The sequence below is a fragment of the Bombina bombina genome, chromosome 8 (genome assembly GCF_027579735.1).
Source record: "Bombina bombina isolate aBomBom1 chromosome 8, aBomBom1.pri, whole genome shotgun sequence".
NCBI lineage: Eukaryota > Metazoa > Chordata > Amphibia > Anura > Bombinatoridae > Bombina > Bombina bombina.
Window position 1 is genome coordinate 20,880,184 of NC_069506.1, and position 20,423 is coordinate 20,900,606.

The 20,423-nt window shown below is 39.0% G+C and overlaps 2 protein-coding genes across 2 annotated transcripts in view; one reads left to right on the forward strand and one right to left on the reverse strand.

Annotated features, from left to right (window-relative positions):
- Positions 1-7,212, forward strand: part of LOC128638301 (zinc finger protein OZF-like) — a 43,877-nt gene extending 36,665 nt beyond the window's left edge. Inside the window, exons 6-7 of the mRNA XM_053690181.1 lie at positions 4,458-4,553; positions 5,418-7,212. Of these exons, the coding sequence (XP_053546156.1) occupies positions 4,458-4,553; positions 5,418-6,334 (1,013 nt within the window). The 3' untranslated portion in view covers positions 6,335-7,212. The remainder of the gene's footprint in view (positions 1-4,457; positions 4,554-5,417) is intronic.
- The window catches only part of LOC128638774 (uncharacterized), a 142,252-nt gene that overhangs the window by 70,991 nt on the left and 50,838 nt on the right, over positions 1-20,423 (reverse strand). The window lies entirely within an intron of this gene.

The following is a 20,423-nucleotide window of genomic DNA, read 5'->3' on the forward strand; positions in this document are numbered from 1 at the left end:
TTCTAGGTGAGAAGGATGCAGCACAGGTAAGTGCTTTTACCTTCTAGGTGAGAAGGATGCAGCACAGGTAAGTGCTTTTACCTTCTAGGTGAGACGGATGCAGCACAGGTAAGTGCTTTTACCTTCTAGGTGAGAAGGATGCAGCACAGGTAAGTGCTTTTACCTTCTAGGTGAGAAGGATGCAGCACAGGTAAATATTTTACCTTCTAGGTGAGAAGGATGCAGCACAGGTAAGTATTTTACCTTCTAGGTGAGAAGGATGCAGCACAGGTAAGTGCTTTTACCTTCTAGGTGAGAAGGATGCAGCACAGGTAAGTGCTTTTACCTTCTAGGTGAGAAGGATGCAGCACAGGTAAGTGCTTTTACCTTCTAGGTGAGAAGGATGCAGCACAGGTAAGTGCTTTTACCTTCTAGGTGAGAAGGATGCAGCACAGGTAAGTGCTTTTACCTTCTAGGTGAGAAGGATGCAGCACAGGTAAGTGCTTTTACCTTCTAGGTGAGAAGGATGCAGCACAGGTAAGTATTTTACCTTCTAGGTGAGAAGGATGCAGCACAGGTAAGTGCTTTTACCTTCTAGGTGAGAAGGATGCAGCACAGGTAAGTGCTTTTACCTTCTAGGTGAGAAGGATGCAGCACAGGTAAGTGCTTTTACCTTCTAGGTGAGAAGGATGCAGCACAGGTAAGTATTTTACCTTCTAGGTGAGAAGGATGCAGCACAGGTAAGTATTTTACCTTCTAGGTGAGAAGGATGCAGCACAGGTAAGTGATTTTACCTTCTAGGTGAGAACGATGCAGCACAGGTAAGTGCTTTTACCTTCTAGGTGAGAACGATGCAGCACTTAGGAGTTCCTTGTTTAAAAAAAAAAAAAAAAAGAGAGCAAAAAAGGATACTTAGAGAAGAAGGTGGATCCTTATGGGACTGAATATCCCTTTTAAAGGTTGGGGATTTATTGGGCAGCAGTTCAGCCTCTCCAGCATGGCTGCTTTGTAGAGCTGCAGGTTTTCAATAATTATTTATCTATGCTTAGAATTCTATTCTAATTTTCTATATTGAAAATAGAGTATAAGGGAAATAAAAGGCTATTTTATTTACTATGTAAGCCGATTCCAAGCTTTCTCTGTCATTTGTTAAATGTCTTTATTGTGCTGTTGCCCAGGTTATACCTCCTGAGCAATTTTGTTCCCCTTGCCTTAAAGGGATACTGAACCCAAATCATGCAATTTTAAGCAACTTTCTAATTTACTCCTATTATCAATTTGTCTTAATTCTCTTGTTATCTTTATTTGAAAATCATGAATGTAAATCTTAGCAGCCAGCCCATTTTAGGTTCAGCACCATGGATAGCGCTTGCTTATTGGAGGATTACATTTACTCACCAATAAGAAAGCATAACATAGGTTCTCAACCAATAATGGCCGACTCCTATGCATCACTTTCCTGCTTTTTCAATAAAGATAGAAAGAGAACGATGAAAAGTTAATAATAGGCGTAAATTAGAAAGTTGATTAAAATTGCATGCTGTATCGGAATCATTAAAGAAAAAATATGGGTTCAATGTCCCTTTTAATAAGGTTTTATTATCTAAGGATAAGGATTCCTTATCTGGACCTTCTTTTTCTCAAGATAATACTGTTCAGGGGTTCTCTTAGCCTTCTGCTAACATGTCCCAGTCTTTGACAGATTCACATGCAGTGCCCTGCAGTTCCTCTCAGTCAGTCTCTGAGAGTGTTTGTTTGCCTAAAGAATTTTGCTGCACAGTTGACTTCTGTAGTTTTTGCAGCCCTAAGTGCTTTACCTAGTTCTGGTAAAAGGAATAGGAAATCTAAGAACATTTCTATGGGTGAATATAGGGAAACGTTCCTTGGTGACAAGTATGTTTTCTGGGGATTATATTAGACTCAGTATCTATGAAGATTTTTTTGACCAAGGTCAGAAATGTCAAGCTTCTGGAGGCCTGTCGTTCTCTTCAGTCCTCTGTTCGTCCATCAGTAGCTGTATGTATGGAAATAATTGGCCTTATGGTGGAATCCATGGACATTATTCCGTTTGCTCGCTTCCATCTGAGACCTCTACAGTTATGTATTCTCAATCAATGGAATGGAGACCACTCGTATATCTCTCAGAGGATAGTTTTAGACTCTCAGACAAGGATGTCTCTGTCTTGATGGATCTCCCAGGACCATTTGTCTCAGGGCACTTGTTTTTTGAGACCTTCTTGGGACATTGTGACCATGGATGCCAGCCTAAGAGCTCAGGGACTTTGGATTCAGGAGGAGTCTGCCCTCCCTATAAATATCCTAGTATAGTATTGAGAGCAATTCTCTATGCTCTATCAGTATTGCCTCAACTGAGTTTTGTCCTGTTTATCAGGTTTCAATTGGATAACATCTCTTCGGTGGTGTATATCAACCACCAAGGAGGAACTCAGAGCATGTTAGCTGTGAAAGAGGGGATTCGCATTCTTCAGTGGGCAGAGTCTCACAATTGCCATCTCTCTGCCATTAATATCCCAGGGGTGGACAACTGGAGAGCGGATTATCTGAGCAGGCAGATGTTTCATCCAGTCGAATGGGCTCTCCATCCGGAAGTTTTCCCGATGTTAACCCTCTAGCAGGGAGTCCCGGAGCTGGATCTGATGGCATGTAGTCTAAATCGCCAAGCTTCCAAAATACGGAGCAAGATCAAGAGATCCTCAAGCAGCTCTGGTTGATGCCCTGGCAGTGCCATGGGATCTCGTCTATTCCTTCCTCGGGTGATAGCTCGTTTCAAATAGGAGCAGGCTTTGGTGATCCTAATAGCTCCAGCGTGGCCTCCCAGAACTTGGTTTGTGGACCTAGTGAGGATGTCGTCATTTCCCCCGTTGAATTTGCCTCTGAGGAAGGATCCTTTACTTCAGGGTCCCTTCCTCCATCCGAACTTAGTCTCTCTGAAGCTGACTGATTGGAGATTGAACGCTTAGTCTTGTCCAGACAAGGTTTTTCTGTGAAGGTTATTGAGACTATGATTCAGGCTGGTAAGCCTGTTACTTGCATGATTTATAAGGTATGGCGTAGATACCTTCACTGGTGTGGATCTAGGGGTTTTCTTGGAGTCAGGTGAGAATTCCCTGTATTCTGTCCTTCCTTCAGGAGAGCCTGGAGAAGGGTTTATCAGTCAGTACCCTAAAGGGTCAGATTTTCGGCTCTGTCGATTCTTCTGCAGAAGCGCCTGGCAACTTTGCCAGATGTTCAATCTTTTGTCCAGGCTTTGGTTAGAATCAGGCCTGTGTTTAGGTCGATTGCTCCTCTTTGGAGTCTTAATCTGGTTCTTAAAGTTCTGCAGCAGGCTCCATTTGAGCCTATGCATTCTTTTGATATCAAGTTATTGTCCTGAAAGGTTTTGTTTCTGCTGGCAATTTCTCCTGCCCATAGAGTTTCAGAGCTTTTGGCTCTACAGTGTGATTCTCCTTATCTTATTCTTCATGTGGATAAGGCGGTTCTCCGTACTAAATTAAGTTTTCTACCTAAGGTGGTCTCGGAACGCAATATTAACCAAGAAATTGTTGTTCCTTGATTTTGTCCTAATCCTAAGCGGTTATTGCACAATCTGGATGTTGTGCGTGCTTTAAGATTCTATTTACAGGCTACGAAGCATTTTCGTCAGTTTTCTGCTCTTTTTGTTGTCTTTTCAGGTTAACAGAGGGGTCAGAAGGTCACTTCTAATCCATTCTACTGGTTGAGAAGTGTTATTCGACTTATGAGACAGCTGGACAGCAGCCTCCAGAGAAAGTTACGGCTTACTCCACTAGGGCTGTCGCTTCCTCTTGGGCCTTTAAATGATGCTTCTGTGGAACAGTTTTGCAAGGCGGCCACTTGGTCATCATTGCATACTTTTTCCAAATTTTCCAAATTTGATACTTTTGCCTCAGCTGGGGCTTCTTTTGGGAGGAAAGTTCTTCAAGTGGTGGTGCCTTCTGTTTAGGTTTGCCTGTCTTGTGTATCCCTCCCTTCCATTCTGTGGACTCTAGCTTTGGTATTGGTTCCCACTAGTAATTGAATGGATTTGTTGACTCTCCATGCCATTGGAAAGAAAACATAATTTATACTGATAAATTATTTTCTTTCCTGGCATGGAGAGTCCACGACCTGCCCTTATTTTTCAGACGGCTTTTTGTAATTTTTCTAAACCTCAAGCAACCTTTCAGGTACCCTTTGTGTCTTCTTCTCTTTCCATAATTCCACGGCTGAATGACTGGGGGTTGTGGGTAATGGGAGGATACTTAAGGCTTTGTTGGGTTGTTTGCCTCCACCTGGTGGCCAAGAGTTGAATTCCCACTAGTAATTGAATGGATTCGTGGACTCTTCATGCCAGGAAAAAAAATAATTTATCAGATAAGTATAAATTATGTTTTTGCCGTTATTTCTTGTAGTTTTGTCAGCTTAGATCAATGCTAACACCATCTGCTTTATTTCTACAGGTAACGTTCCATCCAGTTTTAAACAGACAGAAGATTCATATGTTAGAAGTCACCAAAAAACCACAGAGCAAAAAACCTATAACAATATTAGCACAGGTTGGTACTTATAGAACATCTGAGCGATTTGTACATTAACCTGCAGAATGCAAACCACAAAGCTCTATGTAGCCGTGTGATTTGTGAGAGAGTGAGTAAGCCATTTATATTGCTCTTACCCAATAAAGATTCATCCCTTTTATAGGGGTCATACAAAAGTACCAAGCCTAAAACCTCTTCTTGTTGCATGAGTGTAAGACCCCTCCCCTTTCACCAGCAGATTATTCTATCATCAGAAAGAGACAAGATATTTGGGAGCTTTTTATAAACATACCAAGGAACACAAATGGTTAAATAGTACCTTTTCATATTCAGGATAGAACATTTTAGAGTTTGATATCTCATTAACCCTTTAATTACGGCCACTTACCCTGTACGACGGCCGTCTCTAGCACTTCTAGGACTGTATAAGTGTGGGTCTTGCTGACAGGGAGGGGTTAATGATCTTTGTGACTGAAGACTTAGGCTTGATTATTAAAAATTCAGCATGGAGAGAAATAACACGAAATCTTTAGGGCCGTCTTTGAGCGTTATACTGTAATGTAGGTGCCTGTCACTCACATCCATAACCCTATATAGGTATATAAACCTCTTAAGCCAACATTTGTGTTCCCAAAATTCTTTTTAGGGACCTTGCAATACTAACTAGACTGCTTTGATAATCTCACCAGATCAGATAGCTTTAGATCATTGGGCCCTTAGTTAGATGACTACTAAAAAATGAGTTCTGTATCGAAATAAAAAATGTGAGCACAGTTTGATAAAGTCACATCTTTATTGGATGTATTGATTTGAAATTGATCAGAAAGAGAATGTATTCAAACTGATGAATGTTCTAATTCTAGCTGTATTTTATTCCAACAGAATTATCTGCATGCTGGAATATCTCTGGAAAACATCAGAATGCAGTCCCTTGTATCAACAAGCCAAGCCAAGAAATCAACAACATATCGGATGTCCACCAAAAAGATTCTGTAAAGAAGTGTTACAATGATTGTGCTCTACAAGAACACAACAAACAAATCATTCACTTGAAAACGAAAAAATATGATGAAAAATGCAACTTTCTTGACAAAAGCCCAGAAATTGTTACCCATCAGACAACTGACAGTAGAAATAAACCATTAGAACATCGTTTTTATGGGAAATTGTTTAGCCACATAGCAAACCAACGTTCAACTGGTAACACAAGAGAAAAGACGTTTTCTTGTTCCGCATGTGGGAAATGTTTTGCCCAGAAATTAGGTCTAACTAGACACTGGCCCATTCATACGGGAGATAAACCATTTTCATGTTCTGAATGTGGGACATGTTTTAGCCGTAAATCACAACTTATTATACATCAGAGAAAACATAAAGGAGAGCGACCGTTTTCATGTTCTGAATGTGGTAAGTGTTTTGTCCAGAAATCAGACCTTAATAGACATCAGAATATTCATACTGGAGAAAAACCGTTCTCTTGTTCTATTTGTGGAAAAAGTTTTAGCCAGAAAGCCATCCTTAAAAGACACCAAAACATTCATACTGGGGAGAAACGATTTTTATGTTCTGTATGTGGGAAATGTTTTACCCAACAATCTGACCTTTCTAGACATCAGAACATTCATAAAGAAGAGAAATCATATTTTTGTACAGAATGTGGGAAATGTTTTACTCGGCAAACAAACCTTATAGAACACCAGAAACTTCATAAAGGAGAAAGAATATTTTCATGTACGAAATGTGGGAAATGTTTTACTCGGCAAACAAACCTTATAAGACATCTGAGAATTCATAACTGATAAAAAATAGTTTTTATGTTATGACAGTAACAAGTGATGTCATTAAGACACCCTTTAGCCTAGGGGTGGGCAATTATCGGCCCTCCATATGTTATGGACTACATCTCCCATAATGCTCTTTCAGCCATAATGCTGGCAAAGCATCATGGGAGATGTCCATAACATCTGGAAGGCAGATAGTTGCCCACCCCTGCTTTAGCCCTACACTATAAAGTTATTAAATGGATGATAAAGTCAAACTTAAACTCTCATGAATCAGATAGAGGATTTCATTTTAAATAACTATCCAATTTACTTCTATTATTACATTTGACTTCATTCTTTTGCTATTCTTTGTTTAAAAGCACACCTAGGTAGGCCCATACTTGTGTCCTGAGCACTACATTGCAGTAGTGTTTATTACAATGTTTTCAACAATGTTGTACATAGTTGAGCATTTGATGGCATCAGTGTTTATAATAATGTATAGCAATGTTACAAATATTGTTGCCTTAGATGTGGAGGCTCCTGAATCTACATAGGTATGCTCTTCAACAAAGAATACCAAAAGAATAGAGTAAATTTGATACTAGAAGTAAATAGGGCATTTGTTAAAATGATGTGCTCTATCTGAATCATGATAGATGGGAAAAAACCTCATCAAATCATAATGAAATACTTCTGACAAAATCGTATTTAAAAAAATAAAAATAAATTTGTATTGAAATTGTGCAGGAATAACCACTTTAAGATACACAATAGAAATCATGATATAACTACACTGCACGTGTAAAAACCGCAGTGAAACTCGTAATTATAATACGAAATTAAAATGCGTATTTCTTTCATGTAATTAGCAAGAGTCCATGAGCTAGTGACGTATGGGATATACATTCCTACCAGGAGGGGCAAAGTTTCACAAACCTCAAAATGCCTATAAATACACCCCTCACCACACCCACAAATCAGTTTTACAAACTTTGCCTCCTATGGAGGTGGTGAAGTAAGTTTGTGCTAGATTCTACGTTGATATGCGCTCCGCAGCAGGTTGGAGCCCGGTTTTCCTCTCAGCGTGCAGTGAATGTCAGAGGGATGTGAGGAGAGTATTGCCTATTTGAATTCAATGATCTCCTTCTACGGGGTCTATTTCATAGGTTCTCTGTTATCGGTCGTAGAGATTCATCTCTTACCTCCCTTTTCAGATCGACGATATACTCTTATATATATACCATTACCTCTGCTGATTTTCGTTTCAGTACTGGTTTGGCTTTCTACAACATGTAGATGAGTGTCCTGGGGTAAGTAAGTATTATTTTCTGTGACACTCTAAGCTATGGTTGGGCACTTTTTTATAAAGTTCTAAATATATGTATTCAAACATTTATTTGCCTTGACTCAGGATGTTCAACATTCCTTATTTTCAGACAGTCAGTTTCATATTTGGGATAATGCATTTGAATAAAACAATTTTTTTCTTACCTTAAAATTTGACTTTTCCCTGTGGGCTGTTAAGCTCGCGGGGGCTGAAAATGCTTCATTTTATTGCGTCATTCTTGGCGCGGACTTTTTTGGCGCAAAATTTTTTTTCTGTTTCCGGCGTCATACGTGTCGCCGGAAGTTGCGTCATTTTTGACGTTCTTTTGCGCCACAAATGTCGGCGTTCCGGATGTGGCGTCATTTTTGGCGCCAAAAGCATTTAGGCGCCAAATAATGTGGGCGTCTTTTTTGGCTCCACATTATTTAAGTCTCATTATTTATTGCTTCTGGTTGCTAGAAGCTTGTTCACTGGCATTTTTTCCCATTCCTGAAACTGTCATTTAAGGAATTTGATCAATTTTGCTTTATATGTTGTTTTTTCTATTACATATTGCAAGATGTCCCACGTTGAAGCTGAGTCAGAAGATACTTCTGGAAAATCGCTGCCTGGTGCTGGAGCTACCAAAGCTAAGTGTATCTGCTGTAAACTTTTGGTAGCTGTTCCTCCAGCTGTTGTTTGTATTGAATGTCATGACAAACTTGTTAATGCAGATAATATTTCCTTTAGTAAAGTTACATTACCTGTTGCTGTTCCATCAACATCTAATACTCAGAGTGTTCCTGATAACATAAGAGATTTTGTTTCTAAATCCATTAAGAAGGCTATGTCTGTTATTCCTCCTTCTAGTAAACGTAAAAAGTCTTTTAAAACTTCTCATTTTTCGGATGAATTTTTAAATGAACATCATCATTCTGATTCTGATAATGGTTCTTCTGGTTCAGAGGATTCTGTCTCAGAGGTTGATGCTGATAAATCTTCATATTTATTTAAAATGGTATTTATTCGTTCTTTACTTAAAGAAGTCCTAATTGCATTAGAAATTGAGGATTCTGGTCCTCTTGATACTAAATCTAAACGTTTAGATAAGGTTTTTAAGTCTCCTGTAGTTATTCCAGAAGTTTTTCCTGTTCCTGGTGCTATTTCTGAAGTAATTTCCAGGGAATGGAATAATTTGGGTAATTCATTTACTCCTTCTAAACGTTTTAAGCAATTATATCCTGTGCCATATGACAGATTAGAATTTTGGGACAAAATCCCTAAGGTTGATGGGGCTGTCTCTACTCTTGCTAAGCGTACTACCATTCCTACGGCAGATGGTACTTCCTTTAAGGATCCTTTAGATAGGAAAATTGAATCCTTTCTAAGAAAAGCTTACTTGTGTTCAGGTAATCTTCTTAGACCTGCTATATCTTTGGCGGATGTTGCTGCAGCTTCAACTTTTTGGTTGGAAGCTTTAGCGCAACAAGTAACAGATCATAATTCTCATAGCATTATTATTCTTCTTCAACATGCTAATAACTTTATTTGTGATGCCATCTTTGATATCATTAGAGTTGATGTCAGGTATATGTCTCTAGCTATTTTAGCTAGAAGAGCTTTATGGCTTAAAACTTGGAATGCTGATATGTCTTCTAAGTCTACTCTGCTTTCCCTTTCTTTCCAGGGTAATAAATTATTTGGTTCTCAGTTGGATTCTATTATCTCAACTGTTACTGGAGGGAAAGGAACTTTTTTACCACAGGATAAAAAATCTAAAGGTAAATTTAGGTCTAATAATCGTTTTCGTTCCTTTCGTCACAACAAGGAACAAAAGCCTGATCCTTCATCCTCAGGAGCGGTATCAGTTTGGAAACCATCTCCAGTCTGGAATAAATCCAAGCCTTTTAGAAAATCAAAGCCAGCTCCTAAGTCCACATGAAGGTGCGGCCCTCATTCCAGCTCAGCTGGTAGGGGGCAGATTACGTTTTTTCAAAGAAATTTGGATCAATTCCGTTCACAATCTTTGGATTCAGAACATTGTTTCAGAAGGGTACAGAATTGGCTTCAAGATAAGGCCTCCTGCAAAGAGATTTTTTCTTTCCCGTGTCCCAGTAAATCCAGCGAAGGCTCAAGCATTTCTGAAATGTGTTTCAGATCTAGAGTTGGCTGGAGTAATTATGCCAGTTCCAGTTCTGGAACAGGGGCTGGGGTTTTATTCAAATCTCTTCATTGTACCAAAGAAGGAGAATTCCTTCAGACCAGTTCTGGATCTAAAAATATTGAATCGTTATGTGAGGATACCAACATTCAAAATGGTAACTGTAAGGACTATCCTGCCTTTTGTTCAGCAATGGCATTATATGTCTACAATAGATTTACAGGATGCATATCTGCATATTCCGATTCATCCAGATCACTATCAGTTTCTGAGATTCTCGTTCCTAGACAAGCATTACCAGTTTGTGGCTCTGCCGTTTGGCCTAGCAACAGCTCCAAGAATTTTTACAAAGGTTCTCGGTGCCCTTCTGTCTGTAATCAGAGAACAGGGTATTGTGGTATTTCCTTATTTGGACGATATCTTGGTACTTGCTCAGTCTTCACATTTAGCAGAATCTCATACGAATCGACTTGTGTTGTTTCTTCAAGATCATGGTTGGAGGATCAATTTACTAAAAAGTTCATTGATTCCTCAGACAAGGGTAACCTTTTTGGGTTTCCAGATAGATTCAGTGTCCATGACTCTATCTTTGACAGACAAGAGACGTCTAAAATTGATATCAGCTTGTCGAAACCTTCAGTCACAATCATTCCCTTCGGTAGCCTTATGCATGGAAATTCTAGGTCTTATGACTGCTGCATCGGACGTGATCCCCTTTGCTCGTTTTCACATGCAACCTCTTCAGCTCTGTATGCTGAACCAGTGGTGCAGGGATTACACAAAGATATCTCAATTAATATCTTTAAAACCGATTGTACAACACTCTCTGATGTGGTGGACAGATCACCATCGTTTAGTTCAGGGGGCTTCTTTTGTTCTTCCGACCTGGACTGTAATCTCAACAGATGCAAGTCTTACAGGTTGGAGAGCTGTGTGGGGGTCTCTGATGGCACAAGGGGTTTGGGAATCTCAGGAGGTGAGATTACCGATCAATATTTTAGAACTCCGTGCAATTTTCAGAGCTCTTCAGTCTTGGCCTCTTCTAAAGAGAGAATCGTTCATTTGTTTTCAGACAGACAATGTCACAACTGTGGCATACATCAATCATCAAGGAGGGACTCACAGTCCTCTGGCTATGAAAGAAGTATCTCGAATTCTGGTTTGGGCGGAATCCAGCTCCTGTCTAGTTTCTGCGGTTCATATCCCAGGTATAGACAATTGGGAAGCGGATTATCTCAGTCGCCAAACGTTGCATCCGGGCGAATGGTCTCTTCACCCAGAGGTATTTCTTCAGATTGTTCAAATGTGGGGACTTCCAGAAATAGATCTGATGGCCTCTCATCTAAACAAGAAACTTCCCAGGTATCTGTCCAGATCCAGGGATCCTCAAGCGGAAGCAGTGGATGCATTGTCACTTCTTTGGAAGTATCATCCTGCTTATATCTTTCCGCCTCTAGTTCTTCTTCCAAGAGTGATCTCCAAGATTCTGAAGGAATGCTCGTTTGTTCTGCTGGTAGCTCCAGCATGGCCTCACAGGTTTTGGTATGCGGATCTTGTCCGGATGGCCTCTTGCCAACCGTGGACTCTTCCGTTAAGACCAGACCTTCTGTCGCAAGGTCCTTTTTTCCATCAGGATCTCAAATCCTTAAATTTAAAGGTATGGAGATTGAACGCTTGATTCTTAGTCAAAGAGGTTTCTCTGACTCTGTGATTAATACTATGTTACAGGCTCGTAAATCTGTATCTAGGGAGATATATTATAGAGTCTGGAAGACTTATATTTCTTGGTGTCTTTCTCATCATTTTTCCTGGCATTCTTTTAGAATTCCGAGAATTTTACAGTTTCTTCAGGATGGTTTGGAGAAAGGTTTGTCTGCAAGTTCCTTGAAAGGACAAATCCCTGCTCTTTCTGTTCTTTTTCACAGAAAGATTGCTAATCTTCCTGATATTCATTGTTTTGTACAAGCTTTGGTTCGTATAAAACCTGTCATTAAGTCAATTTCTCCTCCTTGGAGTTTGAATTTGGTTCTGGGGGCTCTTCAAGCTCCTCCGTTTGAACCTATGCATTCGTTGGACATTAAATTACTTTCTTGGAAAGTTTTGTTCCTTTTGGCCATCTCTTCTGCCAGAAGAATTTCTGAATTATCTGCTCTTTCTTGTGAGTCTCCTTTTCTGATTTTTCACCAGGATAAGGCGGTGTTGCAAACTTCTTTTGAATTTTTACCTAAGGTTGTGAATTCCAACAACATTAGTAGAGAAATTGTGGTTCCTTCATTATGTCCTAATCCTAAGAATTCTAAGGAGAAATCATTGCATTCTTTGGATGTAGTTAGAGCTTTGAAATATTATGTTGAAGCTACTAAGAATTTCCGAAAGACTTCTAGTCTATTTGTTATCTTTTCCGGTTCTAGGAAAGGTCAGAAGGCCTCTGCCATTTCTTTGGCATCTTGGTTGAAATCTTTAATTCATCATGCTTATGTCGAGTCGGGTAAAACTCCGCCTCAAAGGATTACAGCTCATTCTACTAGGTCAGTTTCTACTTCCTGGGCGTTTAGGAATGAAGCTTCGGTTGATCAGATTTGCAAAGCAGCAACTTGGTCTTCTTTGCATACTTTTACTAAATTCTACCATTTTGATGTGTTTTCTTCTTCTGAAGCTGTTTTTGGTAGAAAAGTACTTCAGGCAGCTGTTTCAGTTTGAATCTTCTGCTTATAATTTCAGTTTTTTTCATTATAAAATTTAAACTTTATTTTGGGTGTGGATTATTTTTCAGCGGAATTGGCTGTCTTTATTTTATCCCTCCCTCTCTAGTGACTCTTGCGTGGAAAGATCCACATCTTGGGTAGTCATTATCCCATACGTCACTAGCTCATGGACTCTTGCTAATTACATGAAAGAAAACATAATTTATGTAAGAACTTACCTGATAAATTCATTTCTTTCATATTAGCAAGAGTCCATGAGGCCCACCCTTTTTGTGGTGGTTATGATTTTTTTGTATAAAGCACAATTATTCCAATTCCTTATTTTTTATGCTTTCGCACTTTTTTCTTATCACCCCACTTCTTGGCTATTCGTTAAACTGATTTGTGGGTGTGGTGAGGGGTGTATTTGTAGGCATTTTGAGGTTTGGGAAACTTTGCCCCTCCTGGTAGGAATGTATATCCCATACGTCACTAGCTCATGGACTCTTGCTAATATGAAAGAAATGAATTTATCAGGTAAGTTCTTACATAAATTATGTTTTTCCTTATTGTAAAATGAGTTTCCCTACCTCTGCTAGTGGCCTGAACAGGGGCATTCCATGGGTGTAGCTAACATTTCTCTGCTAGGTCTGTGGTTTTCTGTAAATATTTCTCCTGTTTTTTCTCACAAACGTAACCCCTTGAGTGCTAATGACGGTTCTGAGCCGTTGCAAATTATCCTAGTCAGGTGCTGACGACGGCTCAGAGCCGTCGCTAGCACTCCCCCACCTTGAGGGCAATTTGGGGGCTTCCAATGACTCCCACTCCGGCGATCTGGCCTGTATAGTGACAGACATCACCGGGGCGTCACGTTTCACATGGTGACGTCACGCGCAATGACGTGATGACGTCACCACACAACTTTATTTAAAATTTACAAAGAACAATATAGGGAAATGGGGGCATGATGGCTTAAAAGCCTGTATCTCAGGAATCTAAGCAGCTACAGACCCCCAAGTCCCACCATTGGAAATATAATCGCCTAACCTTTCCAACGTTATAAGTCTTGGGGATCTGGAAAAAAAAATAAAAACGTAAAAAATATATATATTTAAGAAAGAAAAAAAAAGCTCAAATCCAGCTTAGCACCCTGGTGGGAAATGGCTTAGCACTAAGGGTTAAAGGAGGCAAGATTGTGTCAAAATTCACAAAACACTTATTACTCTAATATAAAAATACATGTATACAAAAACAGGCGATTGTAAGGTACTGTATGCTGAAAGCAGAATAATCTGGTATCTATTGGCTTCGGGATCTAATTTTTAAAGTGTGCCCCCTGCTTCCTGCTAACTTTGCTCTGGCTGGTGAAGTTTTCCTTTCTAGCGAGCTCCATTACTTTTTATGGGAGACATCTCGCCACTTGTAGGGACAGCCTCTTTTTTTATAGAATTACATGAGGGCTGCCCCTGCGAGTGTCGGTGACAGAAAACCATGTCTAGAATGAGGCCCCATGCCAGTGAGTTTTCATCAGACCCTAAGTATTTGTCTCACTATATATACAGTGAGAAATAAGATAAGACTGTGTAATGTAAATACATAAGATAACGAGGTTTGCCCTCCTTATAGGCCTATTTGAATGGGTTGTGGTTTCAATGAGTAGAAACATGTAAAAAAAAAAATCCCATACATTTTTATAATTTGCAACTGGTATAACAAGTCACTGGAAAGGCATTAAGGTTTAAGTAATTTAACAGTATACTGTCCCTTTAACTCATAGTGGAGGAGTTTTTTCTGCATCTTTTTTACTAACATAATCTAAACGGAGACTGTATTTGGAGGTTGATGATATGAGTTAATGTTTAAAGGGACAGTTAGGCTTGTTTGTTTTTTAGATCTGAATAAAAGTCATTAAAATTCATGATTTCTAAAACGTGCCTGTGCTGAAAAATAAATTTTTTTAGTGTTAAGCTTGTTGTGTGTTACTGTTTACTAATAAAGCAACAGAAGTCTGCTTATAGGCCAGTGAGCAATCAGCTTTTAAAGGGACATTCAACACTTTGACATAAAAAATGTTTAACCGCTTAAGGGCCAGATTACAAGGGGTGCACTATTTAGTGCTCCCGTTTGAGTGTAAAATTCACTAATCTTTTTACGCGCATTGGGTTGCGCTGGCAATACAAGTTGAAAGTAAAAAGTTTGTGTGTGAGCAAAACCTGACGCATGCTAACTCCTATTGATTGTATATATATATATATATATATATATATATATATATATATATATATATATATACCGTTAAAATAAGCACTCACTGGACTTTAGCCAACTGTGACAAAAATGTTCTTTATTGTGACGTTTCGGGACACAGAAACAGTCCCTTTCTCTTCCCGAAACCTCACATTAAAGAACATTTTTGTCACGGCTGAAGTCCAGTGAGTGCTTATTTCAACGGTATATCACAAATTTTTATAGCACCCTGGTTGATGTGGATTGTTGGTCAGAGTGCACACACCTGGACTGTGTATATATATATATATATATATATATATATATATATACACATATTTAGACACGTCATATCTTTTAAGCCTTAGAACTTTAACAAAAAAAAATATTTATGTGACTTATTTTTATCAGATAGTCTTTATAAGAGTGTAACTGTAGTTTTAAATTTGTTTATATTGTGTTTAGTGCAACTACCCTCTACGCAAGGTTTTCAGTTGCGCAAACCCGACAAGCTTGTAATACGAACACTTTTTCCATTGTGCACAAAAAAAAGTTGAAAAAAAGATTATCTCTAGCGTGCAACGGTTAGCGCACCACTTGTAATCTAGCCCCAAATGTTTTAAGTGGCGATGATGACCACATATTGTCATCTGGGAGGGGGGGTGCTCTTTCTAACCTTTTGATGACCCTTACTGCACTTACAGCCACATACGAGGTGGCCTGGCAGTGCTGGAGGAATCCAGAGATGCTGGTAACATCAACAAACCCCGGAAACCCGGAAGTGCCGGGCTGCTACAGGGAGCTGGATAAGGGGTAAGTATCTAAGCCCCTCGATCTTAGCTTCTTTAAGCCCTAGAAACCTCAGCTCTTTCAAACGGTTTGTATCTTGGGGGTATAAAGTGTAAGCAAAATGTTTAAAAAATAAAAATACACAAACATTTTTAATAAGGGGGTGTCTACGCACTTATATTAGGCAGTATATAAGGCTTGACTCAAACTGTGGCAATCATCATACAGGGGACCGGCACAGGCTGTACAGGACGGGGAAGGAGGAGCGAGCATGCATATTAATTAATATGCGAATGCTCATTATGCATAGCATAGGTATTGGATAGTTCCAATCCTCTCCTGCTTTTGAGTATGTGGTATGGAGCACATGGACGTATATATACGTTGTGCGGCACTTTGCTTATCGTACCACATGAAGTATATATCCGTCTGAGCTTCAGGAAGCACCAGCCTCGGCTGTTGAGTTACAGCCGAGAGCTAGAGTTCCTGAGCTACAGGCATCCAATTGGTGCTCTGGGTTCATATGAGGGCAGATGCCAGATTGTTTCCGACAGTGACACTGTGTTTGTCATTTCTGTAACGATCATCTGCTGGTGCCAGCGTGAGCTGTGGGAGGGAATCTGGGAGGCAGGTGGCAGTCTAGCAGCAGAGGTGGAGGAAGTGAGAGGGCCCTACAATAAAAAAATAAAGCGAGGGAAGGGGTGTTATGCTACAGAAAAAATGTGGGGTGGGGATGAGGGGGGCCCATTTAATAATCACGGAGGGGGGACCACTACACTACAGAAAATAATAAAAAAAAGTTTACTGGTCCTTTAGACAGTAAATACGTAATTATAAGATTGTACTGCAGGTTTACAATACTAGGAGAGTGAAAAAAAATATGAATGCATTAACACCTTCAAAAATAAAGAGCTTTTTTCCATACCAAAATATTTTGAATATTTGTCAATAGTTATCTGTCATATGCATGATACTTTTTTTTTTACTGTCCCTTTAAATGCACATTATTATCACCCAGCATTGTGAATGCCAAAATCACTTAGGGCTTGATTCTCTAAAGCTCTATAAGATGCCTCGTCAGTATTACACACATTGCCTTAAAGGTGATTTTTTTCCTAGGGAACTAAGAATCTGATTAAAGGGACAGTACAGTCACAATTAAACTTTCATGATTCAGGTAGAGAATGTGATTTTAAACAACTTTGAAATGTACAGCTATTATCTCTTATTTACTTTGTTCTCTTGGTATCGTGTTGAAAAAATACATGGGTAGTAGCAGCAATGCATTACTAGGAGCTGATTGGTGGCTGCACATATATGCCTCCTGTCATTGGCTCACCAGATGTGCTCAGCTAGCTCTCAGTAGTGCATTGCTGCTCCTTCAACAAAGGGGTACCAAGAGAATGAAGCAAATTTGATAATAGAAGTAAATTGGAAAGTTGTTTAAAATCACATGCTCTATCTGATCATGACAGAAAAAAATATTGAATTGTATGTCCCTTTAAATGAGTTACCATAATGATAATAAAGTATTCAAAAAAGTAACAGCCTTCTTCATGTAAAGAATTGCATAAACCCTTAATGGCAAAACAATGACAATATCCTAAATGAAGGACCATACTTTCTCCCACTGTGTACACACTGTCAACATTCCTCTGTGTAATGTTGCAACAATGTGTTATTTACCTCCACTTTGCAATCTTCGTTCCGCCCTGAAGCTCTAATCATGTGATCCGGAATTCCCTCATTAGGGTATAGGAGTGTCTTATATATGCATTATAGATGCATCGTTCTAAATATTTGGAGTTTGGCTTCAAACGTATACATACACAGCTGATTCTGATACACGCTGTCCAACACACAAAGAACACTTTTTTCCTTAAATGTATTTACACGCTTACTTAGTTATTTCTTGATTTTAAAACCAGTATTGACTCTTTACAAATCTTAAACAAACCAGTCAAGCAACGTTTGATAAAGATCTTCACACGATCTCTCTAACAAACCGCACATGAATACTGGGTTCTCAGAGGATATCTGACTGTCTCTGCGCCAAGGATACAGTGTGCTGGACCACTGTGAAGTTTCAGCCCGCTCCACTAGCACCAGTTGGGTGCTTTATGTTTGTGAGTATTCACATTCTCCTGTGCTGCTGTTTTTATCTGTATTGGCGATATTAGGCCATGGTGGCGCCTCTTTTTTTTACTCTCTTTTACATTCACAGTGGTTACCTTATAAGGAAAGTAACAATCCGCATAAACCACCGCAAGTGAACATTAAAGGGACAGTCTGCACCAGAATTGTTATTGTTTAAAAGATAGATAATCCCTTTATTACCCATTCCCTAGTTTTGCATAACCAACAGTTATATTAATACACTTTTTATCTCTGTGATTAACTTGTATCTAAGCCTCTGCAAACTGCCCCCTTATTTCAGTTCTTTTAACAGACTTGTATGTTAGCCAATCAGTGCTGACTCCTAGGTAACTCCACGTGCATGAGCACAGTGTTATCTATATGGCACACATGAACTAACACGCTCTAGTGGTAAAAAACTGTCAAAATGCCCTGAGAGAAGAGGCGGCCTTCAAGGGCTTAGAAATTAGCATATGAACCTTCTAGGTTTAGCTTTCAACTAAGAATAGCAAGAGATCAAAGCAAAATTGGTGATAAAAGTAAATTGGAAAATTGTTTAAAATTACATGCCCTATTTGAATCATGAAAGTTTATTTTGGACTAGACTGTCCCTTTAAGAACAAAAAAAAGCTGCAAAATGTTTAGTTTTCAGAATGATTGTCTATTGTTTGTTACATTAAAGTTGATTATAAAAAAAACTTTGAGTGGAGGTCACATTTCCAGTCTAGAGTGGAGCTCCGGTCTGCAGCTAGACTCCTTTGTAAGCACTGGAGCAGTCCCTGTTTTGTTGCATGTTATGACGCAATATATTAATCATCTGCAGTGGAACGGGTCCGCCATCTTGGATACTGGCAAGAACGTTGTGTGAGGTTGTTTTCGGTTAGCTACACTTTACCTGAGCTTATACCCTTATTTGACATCTGTATACTAAACACCCTGTCAGCAACAGAAACAAGACACAAACAGCTAAACCCAAATATAAGTAGGAAAGCAAGTGTTATTATTCCCTTTCCTCATTGGAAGGGGCATGTCACGTGATACCAAGTAGGCGATGCTGGGTATTGTAGTCTTATTAACACACTGCAGTAGTTTCCCAGTACTACTTTGCAAACCCACGTGAGTCGGACAGATGTGATTAATTATAAATTGTACCGACCTCTCACGTATGGAATAAACCACGTGTCCTCTCCTTCCAGCAGTTTATTTATTTCCTAGCAATTATTAATCCGATTACGTAAAGTATTTGCTATACACTTTGCTGCTGATTTTTTTTTTTTTTTTAAAGTTTCTTTAACAATCGTAGCTATAAAATCTACATAAAATGCCTCAAATGTTTTGGCACGTGGCACCCATACAAAAAAATGCCTAAAATCTTATTTCCTATTGACACCTGTTTCCTTTCATCATCTTATTAAATGAGTAATAAACAGATGCAAGTGGGTAAAATATGCAGGTTTTATTTATACAAATTTTAAGTTAAAACGTACCTTGTACTTGCAACCTCCTGGTAGTCCTACAGAAAACAAAAGTCACATTGTCCACGCAATTGCCAAAGCTGACACGTTACTTACTGCTTCACTTAAAGGGACATTGTACTCTAACATTTTCTCTCCTTTTAAAGGAATACTAAACCCATTTTTTTTCTTTAAATGGACATAATACTCATAGGCTAAATCACTTGAAACTGATGCAGTATAACTGTAAAAAGCTGACAGGAAAATATCACCTGAGCATCTCTATGTAAAAAAGGAAGATATTTTACCTCACAATCTCCTCAGCTCAGCAGAGTAAGTTCTGTGTAAAAAGTTGTACTCAGTTACTGCTCAGCTGCAGGTAAAAAAAAATGAAGAAATGAACAGCAGCCAATCAGCATCAGCAGTGCTGAGGTCATGAACTCTTACTGTGATCTCATGAGATTTGACTTAACTCTCATGAGATTTCATAGTAAGCTTCCTTTACCTGATTGGTGAAATAATATGAGAGTGCACGATGCTAGTCCCTTCAGATGTCCCAGGACAAACACACTAAAATGCTGCTTAGAAATCCTTTACAAAGGGAGGTGGCTACTGAGGAACTTTTGAGGTAAAATATATTTCTTTTTTACATAGAGATGTTCAGGTGATATTTTCTAATCAGCTTTTTACAGCTATGCTGCATCACTTTCAAGTGTTTAAACATTTGGGTATTATGGCCCTTTAATGAATCAGAGCAGCAATTTTAAGCAACTTTCTAATTTAGTCCTATTCTCAAATTTTCTTCATTCTCTTACTATCATTATTGAAAAAGCAGTAATGTAAAGATTAGGATCTGACCTATTTTAGGTTCAGCAACTTGGATAGCGCTTGCTTATTGGTGACTACATTCAGCCAAACAATAAGCAAGCATAAACCAGGTTCTGAACCAAAAATGGGCCAGCTCCTAAACTTTACATTCCTGCTTTTTAAATAATGATAGCAAGAGAACAAAGAAAAAATTATAATAGGAGTAAATTAGAAAGTTGCTTGAAATTGCTGCTCTGTCTGAATCATGAAAGAAAACAATTGACTAAATCTATGCTTACCTGATAAATTCTTCTCTTTCCTGGCATGGAGAGTCCACAAATCCATTCTAATTACTAGTGGGAATTCAACTCCTGGCCACCGGGAGGAGGCAAAGAACACCCAGCAGAGCTGTTAAGTATCACTCTCACTTTCCATAAACCCATAGTCATTCAGCCGAAGGAATATGGAAAGAGAAGATGACACAAAAGGTATAGAGGTGCCTGAGGTTTATACAAAAAAGCCGTCTTAAATCAAATTAAGGACAGGTCGTGGGCTCTCC